The sequence below is a fragment of the Grampus griseus genome, assembly GCF_964374135.1.
Source record: "Grampus griseus genome assembly, chromosome: 20".
NCBI lineage: Eukaryota > Metazoa > Chordata > Mammalia > Artiodactyla > Delphinidae > Grampus > Grampus griseus.
Window position 1 is genome coordinate 18,124,398 of NC_139014.1, and position 27,314 is coordinate 18,151,711.

General features: G+C 49.8%; 1 protein-coding gene across 1 annotated transcript in view; it reads left to right on the forward strand.

The window, feature by feature from the left end:
- PYY (peptide YY) overlaps positions 1-27,273 on the forward strand; it is a gene marked incomplete at its 3' end in the record, with an annotated part of 51,986 nt that extends 24,713 nt beyond the window's left edge. Inside the window, exons 2-4 of the mRNA XM_082678477.1 lie at positions 26,384-26,511; positions 26,912-27,099; positions 27,189-27,273. Of these exons, the coding sequence (XP_082534603.1) occupies positions 26,912-27,099; positions 27,189-27,273 (273 nt within the window). The 5' untranslated portion in view covers positions 26,384-26,511. The remainder of the gene's footprint in view (positions 1-26,383; positions 26,512-26,911; positions 27,100-27,188) is intronic.
- Positions 27,274-27,314: the final 41 nt, after the last annotated feature.

Here is a 27,314-nt window from a genome sequence, read left to right on the forward strand (position 1 = left end):
GAAGAAGGAAGGGATGTGGGATGGGGTGGGAGGAGTGGGAGTGGTGGATCCCAGGCAGAGAGGCCAGGGTCCTGACAGTGGGAATGGAAAGAGGAGCTGGTGGTTATAATTAGGATATACTTTTTTAAAAAAATAAAACTTTTTTTCATTATAAAAGTAATTTAGGGGGCTTCCCTGGTGGCGCAGTGGTTGGGGGTCCGCCTGCCGATGCGGGGGACACGGGTTCGTGCCCCGGTCCGGGGGGATCCCGCGTGCCGCGGAGCGGCTGGGCCCGTGAGCCGTGGCTGCTGGGCCTGCGCGTCCGGAGCCTGTGCTCCGCGACGGGAGAGGCCACAGCAGTGAGAGGCCCGCGTACCGGGAAAAAAAAAAAAAAAAAAAAGTAATTTAGGGAAACAACTGAAAAACTGGATAAACAAAACCCACCTAGTCTAGTAATACAGCTGCTGTTTGCATTTGGTCTGTCTCCTTCCAGGCTTTTTTTATATATTTCTAAAACATGGCTGTGTTATTGTGTACATATTAATTTTCCTGAGTTTTCATTTATCAGGATGTCACGAACATTTTTCATATTACTTCCTGCATTCATTTCCTAGGGTTGCCTTAACAAAGGACACAAACTGGGTGGCTTAAAACTGCAAAACTTATTGTCTCACAGTTCTGAAGGCTAGAAATCGATCAAGGTGTCAGCAGTCCATGCTCTCTCTGAAATTGGTAGGGAAGAAGCCTTCCTTGCCTCTTCGGACTTTTGGTGTTTGCTGGCAATCCTTGGCATTCTTTGCCTTGTATCAATAGATGCATCCCTCCAATCTCTGCTTCCACCGTCACCTGACAATCTTCTCCCTGAGTGTCTCCTCTTCTTATAAGGACACCAGTCCTACTGGATTTTTTTTAAATTGTTTATTTATTTAAGCTGCACTGGGTCTTAGTTGTGGCACACGGGATCTTCCTTGCAGCATGCTGGATCTTTAGTTGTAGCATGTGGGCTCTTAGTTGCGGCATGCATGCGGGATCTAGTTCCCCAACCAGGGATTGAACCCAGGCCCCCTGCATTGAGAGCGTGGAGTCTTACCCACTGGACCACTGGGGAAGTCCCAGTCATACTGGATTAAGTGCCACCCTACTCCAGTATGACCTCATCTTAACTAATTACATCTACAACGATCCTATTTCCCAATAAGGTCACATTCTGGGGTACAGGGGTTAGAATTTCAACGTATCTTTTTGGGGACACAATTCAACCGATAGCACTTCCTAACTCGGCCTTGTAGTGACTGCCTAAGATTTCAACAAGGGTAAAATTCCCTCACTTAATTAATTTTCTATTATTAAAACTTGATTTGCGTCCAGTTTCTGTATGATTATAAACAACGTCCTAATTAGCACTTTATGCATTAAAATTCCCTCATATTGTTGAATGACGTTTTTTAAGGATCAATATTCAGAAAAGTTTAGGAAATGTTTTAATTATGTTATCGGTTTGGGGAGAGGTCTGGTGTGGAGAGAGGAAGCACAGAGAAGCAAAATGAAGAAAAGAAGAATTACGCATAGGTCCATCAGCCAGAGATAGTTTCCACCAGCCTGCCGTATATTTTCATATACACTTACTACCCTTAATTTTTTCCCTAGTTTAGACGTTATTGCAGGTAACATTTTGGATCCTGCTTTTCCCGCATAACATTAGATCCTAGACAGCTTCTCATCCCATAGACTTCATAACCATGTTTTGGGTGACTGCATGATGTTATGCGATAGGAATATTTTAAAATTTAATATTGAATATGCTATTATTAGATATTTATAATGCCTCCAAGCTTTTGTTATTATAAATAAACTGTGGTGCACATTTTTTGTGCTTAGATTTCTTTTATTTATTTCTGTATTTATTTTGGCTGCGTTGCGTCTTCGTTGGTGCACGTGGGCTTTCTCTAGTTGCCACGAGCGGGGGCTACTCTTCGTTGTGGTGCGCCGGCTTCTCATTGCGGTGGCTTCCCTTGTTGCAGAGCACGGGCTCTAGGTGCGCGAGCATCAGTAGTTGCAGCACGTGGCCTCAGTAGCTGTGGTGCACGGGCTCCGAGGCATGTGGGATCTTCCCGGACCAGTGATTGAACCCGTGTCCCCTGCACTGGCAGGCGGATTCTTAACCACTGGACCACCAGGGAAGTCCCTGTGCTTAGATTTCTAAATTGAGTTTATTTCAGTAAGTGCCCAGAAACGGAATTTCTGGGTTCAAGTACATGAATAATTTTAATGCTCTTGAGTCTTTGGAAGTTGCTTTTCTTTTTATTTCCAATGAAAATATAATTGATGTACAATATCATATAAGTTACAGTTGTACAATACAGTGATTAACATTTTACAAATATATTTATTTATTTATTTTTGGCTGAGTCGGGTCTTAGTTGCCGCATGCGGGATCTTTCCTCGCAGCGTGCAGGCTCCTCTCTAGTTGTGGCATTCCGGTTTCCTCTCTCTAGTTGTGAGGTGTGGGGCAGGGGCTCTAGGAGGCGCGGGCTCCGTAGTTGGACTTAGTTGCCCGACTAGGGATCGAACCGGCATCCCCTGCATTGCAAGGCGGATTCTTTACAACTGGACCACCAGGGAAGTCCCTGGAAGTTGCTTTTCGAAAGGGTTGTACCAATATACACTCTCATCAGCCATGAAGGAGTGTCTCTTTGTCAGCACTCTTGTCAGCAGTGAGTTTTATCTTTTTTTTTAAGTTTTGAAATCTTACCAGGTAAAATATTGTCCCATTTTGTCTTTTTTGTAACCGATGATGCTAAATTATTTGTTCTAATGTTGCTTTTCCTCTTTTGGAGTTGTCTGTTCACGGCCATTTATCTTTTGGGCACTCTACTGTTTTACTTAGAGATTTGTACATTCATTTTACACATAAAATATACTAACCTTTTGTCATAACGACCATAAGGATGATTTCTTTTTTAGTCTGTTGACTTTCATTTGAAAAAAAAATAGTTACCGAGAAATGCAAATCAAAACAAGAGTGAGATGCCACCTTACACCCATCAGGATGGCTACTATCAAAACCCCAAGAAAATAGCAGGTGTTGGTGAGGGTGTGGAGAAATTGGAATCTTTGTGCCCTGTTGGTGGGAATGCAAAATGGTGTAGCCACTATGGAAACAATATGGCAGTTCCTCAAAAAAATTAAGACGGGAAATTTTATGTTATGTGTATATTACTATAATTATAAAAAACACAAAACCTAGGGAAGCAGAAAATATAACACTAAAAAGGTTATTGAGTTCTGTGTGAAGTATTTTTGTATGCTGGGCACGGAGATTATAAAAACAGGAAGACATCAAGGTACCCAAGCACCATGAGGATCGAAGTAGAAAGCACCGTCCCAATGCAGTTTCATGTCTGCTTTGATAGAGGGTCGAGCAGCCGGGGTTCAGGGAGCAGTCAGGGGTGACAGCTGACCCAGAGTGGGTGAGCGGTGGGGTGGGAGTCAAGTTCCTTGTGTAAGTAAAGCTGGAAGAGCTTAGGCGTTAGTCTGGCAGAGGGAGGAGGTCTGAGTCGTAATTTCGGCTATGCTTTTATGACACGCACACACGCTTAACGCTTCCGTGGGCAAGGCTGTTGTTGACCTTTCTCTCTGTGATTTCTTCCAGTGGTTTTATGCTCATAAAGAGCTTTTCCCTCAAGAGGTCTGATCGTTCTGTTTCTTCCTGGTTTCCAGTGGTTCAGTCTATTTTTACATTTAACTCTTTGATCTACCTGGAAATTATTTTGGTGATTGATGGGGGGATAAAGGACCCCCAATGGAAAGGCAAAGAGGCAGAAGGGGAGGCTGGTGGCTACCAGGAACCCTGTCTTCATTGCTCATCACCCTCTCTCCTCCCTGTGGTTCTTTTAGGTGATGGCTGGTGTGTGTGTGTGTGTGTGACCGAAGCCCTGGGTCATGGGAGGTGATGATCCAGTAAGACCACGTTGGCCTTGAAGTATGAGGGATGCAGAGCAGACTGCTGTAAGGACTTCCAGCATAGGGATTAGACAGGATGGGATGGAGGAGTGTGTACCATCTCTCCCTGCCCATCCCCTGCCCCCCAAGCTGTCACTCTCTGCTCCCACTCTCCCCCTCCTTTTTTTTTTTTTTTTTTTTTTTTTGCGGTACGCGGGCCTCTCACTGTTGTGGCCTCTCCCGTTGTGGAGCACAGGCTCCGGACGCTCAGGCTCAGCAGTCATGGCTCACGGGCCCAGCCGCTCCGCGGCATGTGGGATCTTCCCGGACCGGGGCACGAACCCGTGTCCCCTGCATCGGCAGGCGGACTCTCAACCACTGCGCCACCAGGGAAGCCCCTCCCCCTCCTTTTAAATAATTGTATGTATCTGTTTGTTTACTTGTTTGGATCTGTGCTCCTGCTAGACCGTAAGCTGCTGGAGGACGCACGCCTTGTCTCTCTTGCTCTCTGTTGTATTCCCAGTGCCGGGAACAGGGGCTGGCACAGAGTAGGTACTCAGGGAATATTGGGTGAATGAAGGAAAGGAAAGAATGGCCTCTTTGAGCTGGCCCCGTGGGGCTGTAAGCAGGTAGGGATCCAGGAGGAACTGCCATTCCGAGCATCTGCTCCAAAGCCTGCGGGCAGATTGCTGGGCGAGGGACTGCCCCCAGTCTGGGGCAGACCTGTTGTATCTGGTTTTCTGGTCTGCATTCCATGGGGGGCAGGGAGGCTGAGGGGCTGGGAGTCTCCCTCCCACAGATGTTCTCTGTAGCTGAAGCCGGGGCACAGAGGCAGGGGTAGGAGACAGGGGCAGAGGCTGGGCCTGTGTCTGAGCCCAAAGGGACAGGGCTATGGGAGGCATGGGCTGAGTCATGGAGACCGCAGCTCCTGATGAAGCTTCCTGAGACATTCATTACAGCCAGAGAAGTAATTAAGCCAGAGAACAGCAGGGGTTGGGGGAGAGGGACCTGATTTTCTCAGTAGGCTCCTGGTGTAATTAATCAGGGCAGAGGAAGGCAGAGCTCTGCACAGTCTGGGAATATCGATAATAGAAACGTGGCTTCACAGCCTCAGTCACCCACATCGGTGCTGACCACCAGAACAGCAGGGGCCCAAGGAATGTGATGGCATTTGGTTCCATGAGGCAGCCTGAGACAGAAGAAAGAGCTCAGGCCAGGGCTAGACTGGCCCGACCCACAGCCCCGGTATTGCCATTTACCTGCTGTGGGGCCTGGGGCAAGTTGCTTAACCTCTCTGAGCCTTAGTTTCCTTATCAGTAGAATGGCACTAATAACACGGATCTCACAGGATTGCTCTGGGGATTAAATGTAAAATGCTTAGCAGTGCGTCTAGCGTGCAGCAAACACATGTAGAGTCGGGATTCAAAAAGTAGTTTGTGGCAGCTGGGTGTGAGAATCCACATGGGAGCAGATGACTGGGTGGGGAGTCCAGAACACGCAGGCTTTCCTGACGGGGTCCCGTGGTTCTGAGTCCTGGGGCAGGCAAAACAGCCTCGGGTATCGTTTCACAGACACTCTGTCCATTTTTTCCATTACTTGTGGTCCTTACAATGACCCTTGTAAGGGTGTTCTTATGCCCATTCACAGATGAGGAAACTGAGGCTCAGAGAGGCAAAGTGGCTTGCTGAAAAACAGTGGGTTGTAGAGCTGGGATTCTAGTTTAAGCCTGCCTGGTGCCACAGTCCTCAGATGACCCTTTCCTTTAGGCTGCAAGGCTACAGAAACTTGGGGTACACAAGTCACAGGAAACCAAGTGACCCCATCCTGGGGTGAACCATGGGAGCGATGGGGCACCCAACCTCCTCCTCAGACACCCCACAGGCCGTCCTCCCTGGACATACACTTGGGCATGTGTCTTCAGGGGAGAAATTGCTGGACACTCACCTCTCTCTTTATGGGCCAAGGGGGTGTCTCCACCTCGTTACCTAATCCTGGTGAATCGTGGGTCTCTGCTCCTCTCAGGTCCTGAGTCTGGCCTCTGCTTTTTCCCTGCTGAGACCACAGCCCCACTGGACTCTGGTCCTAACCTGGGCCCTCACTCGTGGCCAGAGGCTGGAAGGGGTGGGAGAGGCGGGCTGGACTTTGACACTGGGCCAGGGAGGTGGTGATCGATTATATATCTTTTATTCTCATTTCTTTTGTTTGTTCTTGATTTTTTCAATTAGAACTTTTCTGATTATAAATACATATTCATTCTAAACTAGAAAAATTACAGAGAAGCACAAAGAAAAGAACCACCTGTAATCCCATCCCAAGAGATAATGCTCTTAACATTTGTTTTAATTTTAATTAAAAACAATTTTTTTATTGGAGTATAGTTGATTTATGATGCTGTGTTAGTTTCAGGTATACAGCAAAGTGTATCAGTTGACATATATCGACATTTTAATGTATAGAATATCCCTACTGGATTTCTTCCTAGAAATATATAGAGAAATATTTCTTCCTATAAATATATATATATTTACAGACTCAGAATCATTCTATATGAATTATTTTTGTACTCTGCTTCCCCCCATGTAAGCATATGTCATAAACATTTCCATATCATTTAACATTTTTCTAAAACGTGATTTTAATGGTTCCATTAAAATAGTACATCTTTTCTATATACTATATTTACCATTTGGGGGTTTGGGTTGTTTCCCTTATTGTGTGTGTGCTATTGTTAATTGCAGCTATGATGAATATCCTGATGCTTATCTCTGGATGTGTCCATTGGTTACATTCATAGAAATGGAAACTCTGGTTGAAAGGTTATACACATTATCAGCCTTCTGAAAGTTCTCTTACAGCCTTTTTTTTTGTGATAAATTTATTTATTTATTTTTGGCTGTGTTGGGTCTTCGTTGCTGTGCACGGGCCCTCTCTAGCTGCAGCGAGTGGGGGCTACTCTCCATGGCGGTGCGTGTGCTTCTCATTGTGGTGGCTTTTGTTGTGGAGCACGGGCTCTAGGCGAGCGGGCTTCAGTAGTTGTGGTGCGTGGGCTCAGTAGTTGTGGCTCACAGGCTTAGTTGCTCCCGTGGCATGTGGGATCTTCCCTGACCAGGGCTCGAACCCACATCCCCTGCATTGGCAGGTGGATTCTTAACCACTGTGCCATCAGGGAAGTCCCTCTTTTATAGTCTTATCTCTGGTGTTTGCAAAGGGGTCTGGGCAGCACTGGGCATTATCATTAAAAAAATCTTTGCCAAAAAATTTTTTTAAATTAATTAATTTATTTTATATTTATTTTTGCTGTGTTGGGTCTTCGTTTCTGTGCGAGGGCTTTCTCCAGTTGCGGCGAGCGGGGGCCACTCTTCATCACGGTGCGCGGGCCTCTCACTGTCGTGGCTTCTCTTGTTGCGGAGCAGAGGCTCCAGACGCACAGGCTCAGTAGTTGTGGCGCACGGGCTTAGTTGCTCCGCGGCATGTGGGATCCTCCCATACCAGGGCTCGAACCCGGGTCCCCTGCATTGGCAGGCGGATTCTCAACCACTGCGCCACCAGGGGAGCCCTGCCAACATTTTTTAATAGAAAAAAAAAGTATCTGTTTTAATTTGCATGTCTTTGATTAATAGTGGAATTGAATCAATTCACGTTTGTGAGTCATTTGTGCATTGCCCTTCCTTTCTTTTTAAAATAGGCGTCTCTGTGATTCTCACCGACTTATGTAACCCGACTGGATTTAATTAAGAGCAAAATCGAGATTTAACGACCTCGCCAGTTGAGACTAGACTTAGATAATCAGTATCGGTAACCTCAGAGCCGACTTGGTGCCTGACAGATGTGGCAGTGCCGAGGCCGGTCTGGGAGCTGCCTTCCTGGCTGTGCCTCAGTTTCTCCATCGGTAAACCGAGGAGGCTGGACTAACCAGCTGGTGTCCTCTGAGGAGGCCGGTGCAGGCTCTGGGTTCAGGCAGCACCAGGTTCAAATCCATGTGCTAAGGTTTTCAACTTCTCTAAGTCAGCAGTTTCCACCTCTGTAAACCGGGGCTAATAACACTGCCTCCCTCACTCAGTTGCTGGGAAAATGAAATCAGATGATAAGGATGCTTCTCAGGCAGCCCTGTGCCCCCGCTAAGCCTTGGTCAAGTTGATATTATTTTGATTATTATTATTACTACTAGTAGTAGCCGCAGCAGCAGCGGTAATATTTAGGAATTCCTGTTGAGTCTCTTGCTTACATCCATTGGGAATCCAGGTCAAGACGTGGATCTCACAAGGGGAAGGAGGCCGGGACAGCCAGGTGTTCTTGCGGCAGCCAGGCTGATGGCCACGGTCCGGGCGGTGGGGAGAGGAAGGAAGCAGGGCTGACCGAGCAGCAGTGGGCAGCAACGGGAGAGGCGCTGGAGGGGCTCTGGCCTCGCCTGGGTTGGAGCTCCACTGACAGGGATCCGGTCACTTTTCCTGGCTCCGCGGAGCGATCGGAGGTGGTGGGGTGCCGGGGAGTGGCGGTCCCCTCCGCTCCTTATCAGCGGTGGCCGGATGAGCGCGCAGTGGGGAAGGGTTCCGGGCCGGGGCTAATGCAGGCGGGCGGCGGGCGCCGTGTTTGCTGAGATAAGCGCGCAGCTCTGTACACAGATGCCACTTAGCTGCGCAAACAGGCGCCGCTTGCCTCGGGATGCTCGGGACCCCCGGGCGGGGAGGGTGCGACGGCGACTTCCTGGCCAGAGCTGCGAAGTATGGGGTGACGGGTGGGAGAGCGTGGGGAGTGGGCACGTGGGGGGTGTGGGGTGCTGATGAGCCGCGGGGCATTGTCAGTTTCAGGAGGGTGCGCCCCTGAGCCGGTGGGAGTCCGTGTGGGTCTGAATGGAAGCATGTGTGAAGTGTCTACATCCCTGAAGGTGACAGTTGGGTGCCTGAGCTTGTGGGGTGTTGGCAGTGGGCGCTAGTAGGTATCAGAGGGACTGTGCCATCCTGTGATGTGTGAGTCTCCAGGGCACAGCCCTTACGTCCTGCAGCGTCCCCTCCAGCCAGGCCTCAGGGACCTACTCGTCCACAGCTCCCTAACAAGCCTCCCCTTCCTCCCCTTGGGGACAGGCACCCACACCCCTGGGGTCCCAGAAGTGGGAGACTCAGGCTGCCTGTGTCCCAGCAGGGCTGGGACTGTGGGACACTGAGCAAACCCCAGAGCTGGGGACTGCACCAGGCAGGGGTCAGGGCCAGAGAGCCCCTGGAGGGCAACACCCCCCGCCCCACTGCCTGCTCTATCCCAGGGCTGTCAGCTCTGTCCCCACGTCCCTCCTTTGGCCCCCATCTTCCACTCCTAGCGCCTTCAGGACCTCAACATACTGCTGGAGGCTGCAGACTTGGGGCCACCACCCTTCTCCTCCTCCTTAGGATACCCCATGCCCAAGGTAGCCTGAGGGAGAAACTGTCTTATCTAGGAAAAAATGAGCAACTGCCCAGACCCGGAAATCCTGCCGAACATAGACTGGTCATAGGCGTATGGCCCAGACTCCCAGTTGAGAGCAGAATCCAGCCTGGCCCAAGTTCAAGGGTAAAACTTACTGACATCTGATTAGCTTGAAAGACTGTCCAGTCCTGTGCAGTCATGCCTGTTCCTGCCACATGCTTAAATCTACATTTTTTTCCTACTTTGGCCAGAACCTTGGCTAAACTTTCTCTGATTTTGACTGATTCCCGCTTGAAAGCAAGGCTGCCAAGTACCAGGATCCAGGCTGTGCACCGCACTAGAGCATTGACCCTCAGAGGCACCGTTCACATCGTAGACACAGAGTAATACATTGGAGCATGCGGTGGCTTCCTCGCCAAGTCCTTGATTGAGAGGCGAGCCTACAAGGCACCCAGGGCCATGTATGGGAAAACACACTCACTGGCTCCCACATGTGCAAGTGGTTTGACCCCATCCAATCTGTGCTCCAGAGTCCTCCGGCTTTTCCTGACAGCCTGCCACGTGGGATGTGCTTCCCAGCCCATTCACTCTGAAGTGGGGATGCTTGCCAATTAGCGTGGACCTGCCATTCAGATTCAGGGTTGGGGAGATGTGTGTGGGAGAGAATGTGGGTTCAAGTGTGAATGTGGCTAGGGCTTCCATTGTCTGGGGTTCTGGAGTCCCCTGTCCCTGTCCAGGCAAAGCTGGACAGAGCTGGAGGTGTGTCTGCGCAGTGATAATTTCATCCAGTACCTGAAAGAATGCATATGTTCTCTGGCTGCCAGTTTAAAATGTTTATGCAAGTTGATACATTGGACTGTAGTGATCATACCACTAAGAGATTGGAAAGGCAAGCCACAGAGTGGAAGGAGAGATTTGTCTAGGACTCATATCCAAAGTACATAAAGAACTTGTACAAATCAATAAGAAAAAGGTAGACAATTTGATAAACAATTGGATAGAAGGCTTGAAAAGGAAATTCACAAAAGAAGTCAATAAACATATGAAAAGATGCCCAACTTTATTTGTCATCAGGCAAATGCAAATTAAAACCACAATAAGGGACTCCCCTGGCAGTCTAATGGTTAAGACTCCATGCTTCCAATGCAGAAGTCATGGGTTTGATTCCCGGTTGGGGAACTAAGGTCCCACATGTCGCGTAACATGGCCAAAAATTTTTTTTAAAAACCCAAACAAATCCACAATGAGCTACCACTACACATCCATCAGAATAGCTAAAATGCAAAAGAGAGATAATGCCGTGTGTTGACAAGGATGTGGAGCAACCAGAGCTCTTATCCTGCTGGTGGGAGTGTAAACTGGTACAAACACTTTGGGAAACTGTCTCTATCTAATAAAGCTTAACATATACACCCTATAATCCAGCAGTTCCACTCAAGGATATATACTCAACAGAAATGTGTACACGTAGTCACCAAAAGACACTTCCAAGGATGTTCATAGCCTCAATATTCATAATATCCCCAAACCTGAAACTACCCAAATGTCCATCAACAGTAGAATGAAGAAATAGGGACTTCTCTGGTGACGCAGTGGTTAAAAATCCGCCTGCCAATGCAGGGGACACGGGTTCGATCCCTGGTCCAGGAAGATCCTACATGCTGCAGAGCAATTAAGCCCATGCACCGCAACTACTGACCCTGCGCTCTAGAGCCTGCGAGCCACAACTACTGAGCCCGCGAGCCTAGAGTCTGTGCTCCGCAACAAGAGAAGCCACTGCAATGAGAAGCCCGTGCACCGCAATGAAGAGTAGCCCCCGCTCACCGCAACTAGAAAAAGCCCGTGAGCAGCAACGAAGACCCAACACAGCCATAAATAAATAAATAAATTTATTTTTTTTAAAAAAGAAATAAATTGTGACATATCCACACAATATTCACAGAATATTATACAGAAATGAGAATGAACAAACTATAACTACACACAAGGACAAATTTCACAAGCATAATGTTGAGTGAAAGCTGGACATAAAAGAATACTTATGTGATTCCATTGATACTTTAGAAGTAAAGATAAGTGATTAGGCAGGGAAGTGATGGGAAGGGGGCAGCTAGTAGGACCTCTGGGTGAGGGTTGATAACGTGCTCTGTTTCTTGGGCTGGGTGCTAGTTACACTGGTGTGTTTAGTTTGCGAAAACCCATCGAACTGAACGTTTACAATGTGCATATTAATGTACAGGTGCTATTCTCAAATAAAAAGATGAAAATTTTTTTTTTAACATTTATGGGGCGCCCATTGGGATGAATTTAAGCTCTATGCCACTGGTTAAACTCTCTCTGTCCTGTTCCTCCCCCCTCTCCTCTCCCCCCTCTTCTATTCCTGGTCCTCATCTAGATGCCAACATTCTCATTTTCCCAGGGCTGGCCTGCTTCTGGTTGCTCAGGTCATGTAGTTATATTCAAATATATTTAAAGAAATTTTTGTTAGAGGAAGGAATGCTATAAATTTGTTTTTCACAAAGATGCTGTATAGACAAGTGCAGTCCTTGCCTGGAAGCCTTGTTTCTCATTTGATGTTTTATCAGTTGGGATTAGGTTCAACTGTTTTTTTAAAAAAATAATTAAAAAAATAATTTATTTATTTTTGGCTGCGTTGGGTCTTCGTTGCTGTGCACGGGCTTTCTCTAGTTGTGTCCAGTGGGGGCTACTCTTCGTTGTGGTGGGCGGGTGTCTCACTGCAGTGGCTTCTCTTGTTGCGGAGCATGGGCTCTAGGTGTGCGGGCTTCAGTGTTTGTGGCTCATGGTCTCTAGAGCGCGGGCTCAGTAGTTGTGGCACACAGGGCTTAGCTGCTCTGTGGCATGTGGGATCTTCCCAGACCAGGGCTCGAACCCGTGTCCCCTGCATTAGCAGGCGGATTTTTTTTTTTGCGGTATGCGGGCCTCTCACTGTTGTGGCCTCTCCCGTTGTGGAGCACAGGCTCCGGACGCGCAGGTTCAGCGGCCATGGCTCACGGGCCCAGCCACTTTGCGGCATGTGAGATCTTCCCGGACCGGGGCACGAACCTGTGCCCCCTGCATCAGCAGGCGGACTCTCAACCACTGCGCCACCAGGGAAGCCCGGCAGGCGGATTCTTAACGACTGTGCCACCAGGAAAGCCCTAGGTTCAGCTTTGAGTGAAGATAAACTCAAATCAACAAGGCCTTAAACCAGTGGTCCTTAAACTTGAGCATGCATCAGAATCACACAGAGGATTTGTTAAAACACAGATAACCTATCGTAAATCAACTATATCTAAAAAAAAAAAAGTTAAAACAATAAAACAAACAGTATGAACTTAAAAAAACAAGCAACCATATTGCTGGGCCCCATTCCCAGATTCTAGTTCAGTAGGACTAAGATGGGGCTTGAGACTGTGTAGTTTTAACAAGTTGCCAGGTGATAATGTTGCTATTGATCTGGAGACCTCACTCTGAGAATGACTTCCATAAACACACAGGGTTTTATTTTCTCATGTGAAAAGCCCAGAGGTTGGCAGGCCAGGGTTGGGGTGGCACTGAATTGTCAGGGACCCAGGGTCCTTCAAGCTTTTCATTCTGGCTGCCTCATGTGTCATTTGCCTCATGGTCCAATATGGCTGCTTGAGCTCCAGCCATTAGGTCTTCCTCCAGCAAACAGGAAGGAGGAAGAAGCAGGAAAACAAACCCATAGTGTTATGGTGCCTTAGAGTGCCTTTAAAGACACTTCCTGGACATTATAAACAGCACTTCCATTTGCAATTGATTGGCCAGAACTTAGTCACATATACAAAACTAATTGCAAGGGAGGTTGGACAGTGCTCTTTTATTCTGGATGGCCAGGTGCCAGCTAAGTCAGGAGTTCTCTGACTAATGAAGAAGGGAAGAATAGATATTGGGGGCAACAAGGAAGTGCCAAAGAGCACACCCCACCCCATTTGCCCAGGGCTAGGGAACCCAGGGTCATCAGGTTAAGATTAGGTGACCTCAGGTAAGGCAAGTCACCTTACCTTCATGTGCCTCTGAAACGGGGACTCATTCACATCCTCATCTGACACACATTTATTGACGCTCTTCCCTGGCCTGGTACTGGGCTGGGGGCCAGGATGGAGAGGAATAAGTCCAGGGCACTGTAAGCAAGGTGCCCAGAGTGGAGCGTCCAGATGGACAAATATCTCTGTCCTCCCGATGCAGGGCATTGAGGGTTATGCTGTGTGGAATGCAGGGAGGGGCCCTGACCCAGCTGTGGAGTGGGAGTGGGGTTGACCCTTACAAACAGCTTCCTCCTACCTTTAGTTTTGTTGTAGGATCAAATGAAAACAATGGATGTGAGCATGGCTTGTTGCTTTTCTCTCTGAGACATGGACCCAAACTGGGTATACGGGGTGAATTCCCAGTGCCGCCAAGCCTTGCCAGTAGGAGAGGTGATCTGGGAGAGGGTGGTGGAAGCTTTAAGAGTGGGTGGAAACTGGGAACTCTCTTCCCCCAGAAAGATGTACTTTCACACACATTTTGCCACACAACGTCAAGGCGTTCAGAGACCCCTGAAACTTATTGAAGGGCCCCATTTAAGAACTCTGATCACAGAGAATATCTTCATCTTTTGGCTAGTGGTGGTTTTTAGGAGCCCCAGGCTCTGGGACAGCAGTTTCAAGAGGTTTTCCTGAATAGCCCCAATTCTGGAGCCGGGACTTGAAGCAGGAAGACCGCTGTGGCGCTGGCAGAGGTGGCTCTGAGACCGGGCTGCACTTGCAAGGGATCCCAGAGCTGGGCAGAGGAGACAGAACAGAGCAGGGCAGAGGGGAGCAGGAGAAAGTGGACAGAGGATGGAGGAGGGCAGAAGCGGAAGACCATGAATACATCCCACAGGGAAACAGGCAGGCCTGTGATGCCTGCAGCGGGGGTGGGTGGGCATCAGAACAGGCTTCAGGCCAGCATCCTCTGGCTGGGGGCAGCACCCCCCTGTATTCCGTAAGAGGTGAAAAATCCTGGTGGATGGGTTGTCAAGGAAAGGTCCCGGGAACCCTAATTTTCTCGCAGCTGCCCGGGTCTCAGTCTTCCTGGGAGGCGCCACGAGGGCGGGCGGTGGGTTGTTTTCTTGTTTTCTCTTCTCTCTGCTGTCACCCTCCACCCCCCACCACTGATGGATGGCCCAGACCGAGTCACACTAATGGTTTTCTTTCCACACACAGAGCCCTCAGAACTAATGCAGCTGCTAACAAGTGATGGAGTAAATGAGTCGACACCGCTTTATCCCTCCCCCTGCAACAGCTCTCAGCGCTTTATCCCTCCCCCTGCAACAGCTCTCCCCACGTTGGGGTTGGAGAGGGCGGGCTGAGGAGCAGGTCACAGGCTGCACAGTGGCCCATGGATACTGGAGACATAGGATAGGGTGGTGGATGGAACCTGTTACTTGGGCTGGGCAAGGAGGTGGAGTGGGGGGGAGAGAAGGGAGAGATGCTGGGTGAAGGAGGAGAGGAAAATAGGTAGAAAGGGAGTTGGTGAGAATTGTGGGGAGAGATGAGGAGATGCAGGTGGCAGGGATGAAGAGAGGGGAGGGGAAGGGATATGTGGGGTAGGTGGAGTGAGGGTCCTCCTTCCTACCAGGCACTGGGGTACAAAGATTGGAGGCCCCAGGCCTTGGCCTTGAGGAGATCACAGTTGGGATGGGGAGGGAGACAGGTAGAGCCATCATTTTAGTTATCAAAAGAAGCTGGTGGGGCTTCTCTGGTGGCGCAGTGGTTGAGAGTCTGTCTGCTGATGCGGGGGACACGGGTTCGTGCCCCGGTCCAGGAAGATCCCACATGCTGCGGAGCGGCTGGGCCCGTGAGCCATGGCCGCTGAGCCTGCGCGTCCGGAGCCTGTGCTCTGCAATGGGAGAGGCCGCAACAGTGAGAGGCCTGCGTACTGCAAAAAAAAAAAAAAAAAAAAAAAAAAAAGAAGCTGGTGACACTGGCTTTATTATTCCTCTTTTACAGTGAGGCTCAGAGAGGTCAGGCAACTTTCTCAAAGTCACACAGCTGAGAAATGCAAGTGAAATTCAAGCCCGGAGCAGGGTGACTCCAGAGTCCAGGCCCTTTCCACTACCCCTGATTTCCAAGTATGTGGAAGCAGAAGGCGGGATCAGAAACCACTAAGAACAGATTACTCTGGGTTGATCTGATTTGCCCCATTGATGGGATTTTACTTGCTCCGGGGTGGAGGTGCTGCAGGCTCCTTGTGCCTGGACTTCGGCAAAGCACCTAAAAAATCTCTCCTGACATCCTGTGGACACAAGGGTGACGTGTGGGCAAAATGGCTCAATGGCTGGAAGAATTTCTAATTAGATGTGGGCCAGTTCTAAAGACAGTTGCCGGCAGAGCCAACCTATCAGTTGGAGGCAGTGACTTTGGACCATGGGGTTCTGTCCTTCGTCCTGTTGTGCTTAACATTTTTTTCCTTTTCCCCTCCCCTGTATTTAACGCTTATTACCCAAGTAGTTTATATTTGCTGTAGAAAAAGATACACTAGGGGCTTCCCTGGTGGCGCAGTGGTTAAGAATCAACCTGCCAATGCAGGGGACATGGGTTCGAGCCCTGGCCGGGGAAGATCCCACATGCTGCGGAGCAACTAAGCCGGGGCACCACAACTACTGAGCCCATGTGCCTAGAGCCCGTGCTCCGCAACAAGAGAAGCCACCAAAATGAGATAGCCTGCGCACCACACCGAAGAGTAGACCCGGCTCACTGCAACTAGAGAAAGCCGTGCACAGCAACGAAGAACCAAAGCAGCCCCAAATAAATAAATTGATTTTAAAAAATAAATAAAAGAAAAAGATACACTATAGATAAGTCAAAAGAAAGAAAAAGCATCCTAAATCTCACTAACAACACTCACTGAACAGTCTTTTCAACCTGCTGTAAGTTTGAAAATTTTCATAATAAGATGCTGGGGATTAAAAACCCACAACAAGGGCTTCCCTGGTGGTGCAGTGGTTGAGAGTCCGCCTGCCGATGCGAGGCGGGGGACGCGGGTTCGTGCCCCGGTCTGGGAGGATCCCACATGCCGCGGAGCCCCTGGGCCCGTGAGCCATGGCCGCTGAGCCTGCGCGTCCGGAGCCTGTGCTCCGCAACGGGAGAGGCCACAACAGTGAAAGGCCCGCGTACCGCAAAAAAAAAAAAAAAAAAAAAAAAACCCACAACAAAAGCTTACCTGCTGTTCACATTTAGGGTGCATCCTGCCACTCTCTATTGCAAATGATAGCCATAAAAAGTAGCATTTTATCGGGCACTTACAATGAGTTGGCAATGGTACAGAGCAACTTGCAGGCCTCATATCATTATGTCTTCATAATCTTTTTCAGGCACTTTTGTGATCTACTTTTCACAGATGACAAAGCCGACGCTCAGAGATGAAATAAGTCGCTTTGGTCGCGGAGGCGAGCGAGCAGCTGGAGCAGGGCTTGAACTGGGATTTGTCAGACTCCGGAGCTGAACTCTGAGCTTCTGCGGGACCGCGTGCTCCATGAGTGCGTCAGGACCCGCCCCCCACAGTCCACCCCTTACCACCTCACCCCTCCTGCGGGCTGTTTGTGCAGGATGAGCATGAATCCTCATGCTGCTTCCCTTTAGCTTACACAGGGGGTGTCCTAGGTGGAGACACCACCTGGGATGTGACCTGGTAGAAGTCAAGGACCCCAGTGAAGCTGGAGATTCTCCTAGTCTTTAAGCAGCCCCCCAGTGGGTGTTTCTCGTATGTTTCTTATACAGGCAGTCTCCTCGGCTTGGAAAAGCCAGGAATTTATTTTCTTTTGAAGTAACAAACAGTTTTAGAAAACTTATTATTTGCCAGGTGCTGTTTTAAGCACTTTAGAGATAGTAACTTTAAAAAAAAAAAAATTAAAAGAATTAACATGCAGTAAAATTGACTTTTTTGGTTGTTGTACAGTCCTGAGTTGTTTTTTTTTTTTTTGCGGTACGCGGGCCTCTCACTGCTGTGGCCTCTCCCATCGTGGAGCACAGGCTCCGGACGCACAGGCTCAGCGGCCATGGCTCACGGGCCCAGCCGCTCCACAGCACGTGGGATCTTCGCGGACCGGGGCACGAACCCACGTCCCCTGCATCTGCAGGCAGACTCTCAACCACTGCGCCACCAGGGAAGCCCCAGTCCTGAGTTTTAACGCCTGCATGGATTCCTGTAATCAGGATACAGGATAATTACATCACTCTGAAGGACTCCCTAAGGCTGTCCCTTTGTAGTCACGCATCCTCCAAGCCCTCATCTTTGGCAACTACTGATCTGTTCTCCATCACTATAGTTTTATCTTTGTAAGGATGTCATATAAATGGAATTATACAGTCTGTAACCTTTGGAGACTGGCTTTGTTCACTCAGCCTAATGCTCATTGACATTAATCCAATTTGTTCCATGTATCTATAGTTCATTCCTTTTGATTACCGAGTAGTAAATATCCCAATATACGGATGTACCATTGTTTATTCAGTCACTCATTGAAGAGAATTCGAGTTATTTCCAGTTTGGGATAATTATGAATAGAGCTGCTGTACACATTCGTGGACAGATTTTTGTACAGACGTCTGTATTCATTCCTCTGGGATAAATGCCTTGGAGTGGGATTTCTGAGTCCTATGTAACTGTATGTTTAACTTTAGGAGAAAATGCCAATGTCTTTAGACATTTGTCTGAAGCGCTTCCTTCAGCACTTCTTTTAGCACAGATTTGCTGGCGACGAATTCTTGTAGTTTTCCTTCACTGAGAATTTTATTTCGCTTTCATACTTGAAAGATATTTTCACTGGATAGAGGATTCTGGGTTGACAGATATTTTCTTATAGCCCTTAAAAAAGGTTGTTCCGGGCTTCCCTGGTGGCGCAGTGGTTGAGCGTCCGCCTGCCGATGCAGGGGACACGGGTTCGTGCCCCGGTCCGGGAAGATCCCACATGCCGCGGAGCGGCTGGGCCTGTGAGCCATGGCCGCAAAAAAAAAAAAAGGCTGTTCCACTTCTTTCTGGTCTCACGGGTTCTGGGGAGAAATCTGAGGTCAGTGACATAGTTTTTTTCTTACAAACAACCCATTATTCTTCCTTGGCTGAGTCCCAAGGAAACAGCAGTACGATCATGATCGTGATCTGTCCTGCTTGGGTTTGCTGAGTTTCTTGAATTGGTAAACTTATGTCTTTTTGCCAAATGCGGGAAGTTTTCAGCCATTCTTTCTTTCTTTTTTAAAAAATTAATTAATTAATTTTATTTTGGGCTGTGTTGGGTCTTCGTTGCTGCGCGCGGGCTCTCTCCAGTTGCAGCAAGAGGGGGCTACACTTTGCTGTGGTGTGCAGGCTTCTCATTGCGGTAGCCTCTCCTGTTGCAGAGCACAGGCTCTAGGCACACGGGCCTCAGTAGTTGTGGCTCCCGGGCTCCAGAGCGTATGCTCAGTAGTTGCGGCACAAAGGCTTAGTTGCTCCATGGCATGTGGGATCTTGCTGGACCAGGGCTCGAACCTGTATCCCCTGCGTTGGCAGGCGGACTCCCAACCATTGCGCCACCAGGGAAGTCCGCCATTATTTCTTCAAACATCTTTTTCTTCTGTACTGCACCCTTTCTCCTTTCCTTCCAGAACTCTGATGTCTTGACTATTAAACCATTTGGTATTATCCTTTCATATCCCTGAGACTGTTCGAGTTTTTTTTCACTAGTTTTTTTCTCCGGAACTTATTGATCTAGCTTCGAGCTCACTGGTTCTTTCCTCAGTTATCTCCATTCTGCTATTTGAGCCCATCCAGTGAATTTCTGTTTTGGTTAGTTTATTCTTTCAGTGCTAAAATTTCTATTTGATTCTTTTTAATATCTTTTAGTTAGTAGCTGAGACTTTCTATCCTTTCATCCATGTTAAGAGTATTTGCCGTTACTCCTTGGGGCATTTTAAATAACTGCTTTGAAATGTTTGTCAGATGTATCCAAAGTCTGTGTCATCTCAGCATTTGCATCTCTCTGTGTGAGGTGATGATTTTCCTGGTACTAATAGGCTAAATAATGCTAGTTTTATCCTGGATAGTTAATACTATTGTAAGAATCTGACTACTCTTCAAATTCTTCAGAGGATGCTGGTAGTTTTGTTTTAGCAGGTGACTGACCCAGGTGGGTCCAGGCTGCAAGTCCTACCCAGACTTCTGTGGGTTATAATTTCCATGTCAGTTCAAGGTCAAAGTTTTTGCAGTGCTATTCAGATCTGTGCCATGTGTGTAGCATCCAGTGGTCAGTCTGGGACCTGGGGAGTGACCTTACCCCAGTCCATTTCTCAAAGCCTTAGGTCTACTGCTTAGGACCAGATCCACTCAGGTGCAGCTGAGGGGTGAGCTCTCAGGGGCTGCTTGTACCTCTCTGCGATTTTCTTCATACTTTCTGATTCTCTGGGGCTTTTTTGTTCTCCAGTGAGAAAACTGGGGCTTGAGTTACCCTCCTCTGCGGCACGCTTCCTGTGACTGTGCCCATGTTCAGGGCCACATGGCAGGAAGACAAAGAAAAAAGCAGTGAGGTTCACCCCACCCACTTGAGACCACAGCTCTTTTGATCAGAGCGGGGAGACTCCCCTCCCTCAGAGTTTTAGGTGCCTGGGGGCCCCTGCAGCCACTGATGTAACTGTCACCACTGCCACTGCCGTGGAATTGCCTGGGGTCTGGGGCACGAGAGAAGGCAGAAGAGGAAAACCAGGTTTCCTCCACCCTCTCTGATGTTAGACTTCCCTCTTCCACTCCTTGAGGCAGAACTAGAGAGTTTCTGCTGGAGATCTTTCTCTTCTCCCCAGTGCCCATTCTGGATCTGGGGCTGTCTTGTGTCCATGCTGGAGATACCAAAGGGAAAAATGAGACGCTCACTGCCAGTCCAGTGGGACTTCAAATTCTGGCTCTCTTCCCCAGTTTGCCTGCTTTTCGTTACTTTTTAGACTCTTCAGATGACTGCTCCGTGCGCTTCTGTCCAAGTTTTATTAGCTTCATTCAGTAGGAGAGACAGGGTGGCGTGGGCTTACGCCCTCTTACCTGGAGTAAGGCAAACACAGTGTATACTTTAGCCCATCTTATAGTCAGGGATAAAAATGTGTTATACAAGGTACACACTACCGTATATAAAATAAACAAAAGGACTTACTGTATAGCACAGGGAGCTATATTCAATATCTTGTAATAACCTCCTAAGAATAGGAGTGCTTACAGGGTGGGGATGTGCCTGGACCTCTGGGGCGGGGGGAGTGGAGCCCAGGGCCCCCTCACAGTATCTCATTCCTGGATTCACAGCAAACACCAGCATTAAAAATTTTTTTAACTAAAAAGTTATTTTAATAAAAAAAATTATTTTTAAAAATATTATTTATTTATTTGGTTGTGCTCGGTATTAGTTGCAGTAGGCAGGCTCCTTAGTTGCGGCTTGCCGACTCCTCAGTTATGGCATGCGGACTCCTAGCTGCGACATGAATGCGGGATCTAGCTCCCCTACCAGGGATCGAATCGAGGCCCCCTGCATTGGGATCGCAGAATCCTATCCACCATGCCACCAGGGAAGTCCCCTAAAAATTTCTTTTAATAGTGCTTTAAGTTATTAAAATAACGTATATATACTCTATAAAAACATTCAAACTATATAGGAAATGGATAAAGTATTGGAGAAGTTCTTATTTGGAGATAAGCAGGACTGGTTCATTGCCCAGTCTTTTGAAAAAATGAGTTAAAGTTGGGCAATAATGAAAATAGACACATATATGCCTTAGTCGTTTTGTCTGGACTTGAAACAGAAAAACGCACATTCAGGCACCCTCCTCTCTTTGGGTCTTCTGAGTCCAGCTCGCCTTGCCTTTCCTGCATAAATCACAACCACTATCCCACAATCTATCACCTACTCTTTCCGGTTTCACTAAATGGGCCAAGAACTTAAAGACGCGTGTAGGTGGTGCAGTGGTTGAGAGTCCGCCTGCCGATGCAGGGGACACGGGTTCGTGCCCCGGTCCGGGAAGATCCCACATGCCGCAGAGCGGCTGGGCCCGTGAGCCATGGCCACTGAGCCTGCGCGTCCGGAGCCTGTGCTCCGCAACGGGAGAGGCCACAACAGTGAGAGGCCCGCGTACCGCAAAAACAAAACAAAACAAAACAAAAATGTAAGTCATTGTGATTAAGATACACACACTACTATATATAAGACAGATAACCAACAAGGACCTATTGTATAGCACAGGGAACTCAACTCAATATTCTGATAACCTATATGAGAAAAGAATCTGAAAAAGAATAAATATATGTATGTATATGTATAACTGAATCTCTTTACTGTACGCCGGAAACTAACACAACATTGTAAATCTACTATACTCCAATAAAATTAAAAAAAATTAGATTTCAGTGGTGGTTGTACCACTCTGAATATTCCAAAAGTCACTGAATTGTTCTCTTAAATGGGTGAATAACATGGTATAAGAATTATATCTCAATTAAAATTGTATCTCAATAAAGCTATCTTTAAATGCACAGACTTATGTAAAAAAGTATAATAAGTCAGCTCACGTCACTCCTCCAAGCAAAGCTCTCATCTCATTCTGAGCCAAAGCCATCTTATTCCTCCCGGCAGCCTAAAAGGTCCTACATGATCTGATCCCCTGCTGCCTCCCTGATCTCAGCTCCTTCTGACTCTTCCCATTGCTCACTCCACTCCAGCCATACAGGCCTCCTTGCCATGCCTCAAACTGCCAAGTGTACTCCCACTTCAGGGCCTTTGCCCTTGCTCTTTCCCCCACCTGGAACATTCCTCCCAAGGTAGCCTCGTGGTTTGCTTCTTCAGTTCCTCCAAATGTCATCTTATAGGTGAGCTCTTCCCTGACCACCCAACATAAAACAAGTCCCCCGCACCCCAGCATCCTTTATCCTCCTTACCTTGAGTTTTTTCTATGGTACTCACCATAATAGACATACTACACGATTCCTTGTTTATTCCTTTATTTTCTGTTTCCTGTGCTGACTTAAAAAAATGCATAATGTGAGAGTTGCAAGTTAAGTTTTATTTGGGGCAAAATGAGGACTATAGCCTGGGAGGCAGCATTTCAGATAGCTCTGAGAAACTGCTCCAAAGAGGTAGGGGGGAAGGTCAGTATATATGTGATTGTGGTGAAGGGGGAGTACATGCAGTCAAGCATATTTTTTTTTTGCGGAAGGTTTCTGCTAGTCACGAGGAGCAGATGTCCCCATGAAGGATTTTAGTGTTTTTCTAAGTATGAGGAGATACAAGAATTGGACTCATAAAATCGGCTCCTGAAAATATCTAACTCTCTGAAGACCTGTTCTGCCAGTTTTTCCCAGAGCACAGAGTGCCTCATTTCTGCTCTCCACCCTGAGCTCCTTTCACGGGGTGTTGAAAGTCAGCAGGTGCAGCAGCGCATGATTCAATCCTTGCAGAGGTAGATGGCAAAGTGCCACTGGCAAGTCCCAATTTGTAGATGACACCTGACACTAGAATGTAAACTCCACGAGGGCAAGGATTTTGCCTGTTTGTTCACTGCTCTGTCCCTGGTGCTTAGAACAGTGTCCGGCACAGAGTAGGGGCCTCATAAGTGCTTGTTGAGTAAGGATTGAATCACTCTTGCTGCATGGCCACCTGCTGTGTATAGACCCTTGGGTACGAGGCCTTGCCTGACTAGCACTGCCCAGTGGATGGTATATCAGAGAGGGGCCTTGTACAGGGGAGGTGGGAGAGGGTGGGGGGGGATGAAATTAACCCTCTGGGCTACTCTCTCTCTCTTTTTTTTTTTTTTTTTTTTTGCGGTACGCGGGCCTCTCACTGTTGTGGCCTCTTCCTTGCGGGGCACAGGCTCCAGACGCGCAGGCTCAGCGGCCATGGCCCACGGGCCCAGCCGCTCCGCGGCACGTAGGATCTTCCCAGACCGGGGCACGAACCGTGTCCCCTGCATCGGCAGGCGGACTCTCAACCATTGTGCCACCAGGGAAGCCCCAAGGGCTACTCTCTCTTGATGAGTAGGCTTTGAGCCCACTGGGCAAGGGCAATGGTCAACTGGGGTCCAAGCCCATGGCCTCCTTGACCCCTGGGGTGGCCTTGCTAGGTGTTTTGAGAATGGGGATCAAGGGAACCCCAGGGATTCTGTCCCCACTTCCCTTTGAGGACAAGTTGGAGGCAGGTGCTAGTCCCAAGTCTACAATAACAACTATTTTGAAGTTTCTCCCCTCACAGATGTCAGCCCCCCACCCTCCAGACATGTCTCAAAGCGACTGAGTCATGGATCAATAATGGTGATGGGTGTGTGGGTCGGGGGGGTAGCTGAGCCCACTGATCGAGCGCTGAGGCATCCTCAGCAAATTGATAAACTCTTCAGTGAGGCGGTGGTGACTGATGAACCGATCAGCTGGCCCTGTCATTGTGAAGTGGGAGCCTGGCTCCTGGCCCACCCTGAGGGACCTCTTCCGGTCCCCTTTGCTTTCACTCTAAAGGTAAACGGGGAAGCCACTTCTTGAGAGGTTGAACCCTGAATCCGGGCCTTCCCCCGTGCCTTCTAACTTCTCCTCCCATCTATCCTCAGACACCCACTCCCCAAGGTGTGAGGGGGTTCCAGGAATGCCACAAATTCCCTGTGGGCATCTCATAACACCTGTCCTCTCTCTCTGCCTGGGATCAGCATGCTAGAAACCCCAGCTGGTGCTGCAGTGTTGGTAAACAGCCCCTCGCTCAGATGTCCCTGCCCCCTTTAGCCTGCAGGCTCCTTGTCTAGGCTTTGACCCCTGGGAGTATAGCTGTCCTCACCAGTCTCCCGGCCGCCCTCCCCATCCCTAGGGTGATCACCTGTCTTTTGTCTTCCCAAGGCCTCTGGAGGAGTGGAGTTCTTTTATTTCTGTTGTTTCCTCTCCAAACTGACCCAGGCTTGTTCCCCTGTATTTCTCTGTCACTATGTTCTTGGAACTCCTCAGACAGGGGCTCTACAAGGATGGTGCCTCCTCTCTCAGATTGGGGCTCCTCTCACCACAGACTGGGAGTCCCCAGGGATGTGGCCTGGGGTTCCTGGAGAACAGGGTTGTGCCTTGCCCCTCAGATGAGAGCCCCTCTGCTCTCTGAGGATGGGGTCCACGTCCCCTCGTCCTGGTGTCTTCTTCCACCTCCATGCTCGGCACACCGACCTGGCCTTTCTTGGGATGTGGACCAAGAAAGGGCCCAAGTGACTGATAAGCAGTCATTTCCGGAGAGTGCAGGTGACTGAACCCATAAAAAGGTAATTGAGAGAGCCCTGGACTCGCCACCTCCAGAGAGAACTCTAAAAATAACACCCACGGCCATCTGTCCTGGAGGGTGGTGGGGCTGGCCCTGAACTAGGGGCCTGGACAGCCCCCTCCCGCTTGTGTGGGCTGATGGGATGCCTGGAAGCACTGGAGGATCCAGCCAGGCCAGGGAAAGGGAGCTGGAAATGGCTTTATGGGGAGACTCCCCAGTAGCCCTCTCTTTTCCTGCTGGGGGGTCTGATGGGGTTGGCAGACCCCATACTTAGCTTCCCTCCCCCGGCTCCCATGCCTGACTCCTAAACCCCATGGTTATCCTAGGTAGTAAGCCTTTCTGTCCACCATGACTGAGTGGGATTCTTCCTGGGGTCTGCCTCAGCCCTTTTGTCTTAGTTGAATACTGGGTGACCTTGGCTCTTGTCTCCTTATCTCCTAGAGCTTTAGTTTTCTCATCTGTAAAATGGGGGAGAAACTAAGCTCATTGCGTTTTGGGGCCTGAATCATGTACTGCCCAGTACACAGTAGGTGCTTAATAAACAGGAGTCCTTTCCGGTTTCCATCAAAGGCCCTGGCTGAAGATATGTGCCCCTGAGCCCAGTGGAGATTGCAGTGGGCTGGGGATGGTGGCATGTTCTTGGGCAGCCCTGGCATCACTCAATCCCATAAGACACCAGTGCCCTGAGTGATACCTGGATGGAGACGGGGGCACACTGCCTTGCAAGCGATCGCTATGCCAGGCCTGCTGGACCTAAGTCTGTATGTGTCAGGCTGGGTGCACAGGTGGCTGACTCAGCTGCTTCTGGGGAGGGGACTGTCCTTTGCCTCCTCCCGCCCCTCTCCCCAACTCTTTTTTTTAATTTTAATTTATTTATTTTTATTTTTGGCTGCGTTGGGTCTCTCTGCCGCGTGCGGGCTTTTCTCTAGTTGCGGCAAGCGGGGGCTACTCTTCATTGTGGTGCGTGGGCTTCTCATTGGGTGGTTTCTCTTGTTGCAGAGCACGGGCTCTAGGCGCACGGGCTTCAGTAGTTGCGGCACTAGGGCTCAGTAGTTGTGGCTCGCGGGCTCTAGAGCACAGGCTCAGTAGTTGTGGTGCACGGGCTTAGTTGCTCTGTGGCATGTGGGATCTTCCCGGACCAGGGCTCGAACCGGCGCCCCCTGCATTGGCAGGCGGATTCTTAACCACTGCGCCACCAGGGAAGCCCTCACCAACTCTTTAACAGAGAGGAGACACAGTGGGGTGTCCAGAGAGGCCTCTCCTCCAGGACATCATAAACAGGAGGTCGAGAGCCAAGGTCATAGCTCCTATCCCTGCCTCCAGTAGAGAGAGAGTTTTCCCCACAGGTCCTGTCACTCCTTGGCTCTCCTCCAACATATTACAGAGCAGGGGCTGAAAAGGCTGGCTTTTGGAAGGAGTGGTCACAGGTCCCGCAGGCTGGAAAAAGTGGGTTTGGCTTCCTGCTCCCCTTCCCCCCCGAGCCCCCACCCCCACCTGTGGACAGGCTAGGAAAGATGGAATCTCAGCCCTGATCCTAGGGGGTCATCCCAGGAACCTAGATCCAAATGCTTCACTTCCTCCGAAGGCTAGACCTGCTGTTGGGGGGCTGTAGGGTGAAGATGGGGCTCCGGCTAGGCACCCTATCCAGAGGTACCTTGAGTCCGAGTGTGGGAGCTCCCCCCCTCCCCGGTTCCTTGGAGGTGGAGACATCACGCACTGTCTGGGTGTAAGCTCAGCGATCTGGCCTGGGGTGGAGGGAGGAAGGAAGAAGAGCCCTCCCCCCTCCAGCTCCCCCTCCCTTTTCAGGCCTGGATATAAGCCCCGGAGGGAAAGCCCTGAGCTGAGTAGGCCACAGCCTGACCTGCAGCAGCCCAGCCCTTGGGACTCCTCTCGCCTTCCATCTCCTGATCATCTCCGCCTCTGGAGCTGTCGCTGTGAGTGGCCTTGGACCCAGGAACGGTCTGGTGCTGGGGATCCCAGGCTATCTGGTGGGGAAACTGAGGCTAGGATGGGGGAAACTGGGACTGAGTGGCGGGAAGCTGGATTGGAAGGGGGCCAGCCGACGTGGGAAGCCCCCATTGCCAGCATAGCCTTCTTCTTCCATCTACTCTTCTGGGTAACACGGGTGGAGGCAGGCAGGGCTTATGCCCCTCTGACAGATGAGGAGACTGAGGCCAGAGACGGTGCAGTGCCTGAGAACACACAGCGAGCAGGTGGCTGACCCTTGGTCGGGTACCAGCCCCAGACAGGCCGCTGGAGCGTGGGCCCCACGGCAGCCTCAGCCTCCTGCCTCAGGGGTAGAGGCTCGGGCTGACTCCAGTGCCCCTTCTCCAGATGGTGACGGTGCGCAGGCCGTGGCCCGCCATGGCCACAGTGCTGCTGGCCCTGCTCTTCTGCCTGGGGGCGCTGGTCGACGCCTACCCCGCCAAACCCGAGGCTCCCGGCGCACACGCCTCGCCGGAGGAGCTGAAGCGCTACTACCTCTCTCTGCGCCACTTCCTCAACCTGGTCACTCGGCAGAGGTGAGCTCGTGCGCGGGGTGGGCGGGGCGGGGTCGCCACTAGGGGCGCGGCCGGGCCTGACCCCGCCCACCTCTGGCCCCGCCCCGCAGGTACGGGAAACGTGACATCTCGGAAGCCCTCCTCTCCAAACTGCTCTTCCCCGATCCCGAGGACCGGCCCGTCAAGTCGCGGTAAAAGCGCCCCACCACACGCCCTGTCTCCTGGAGCGTGGCCTG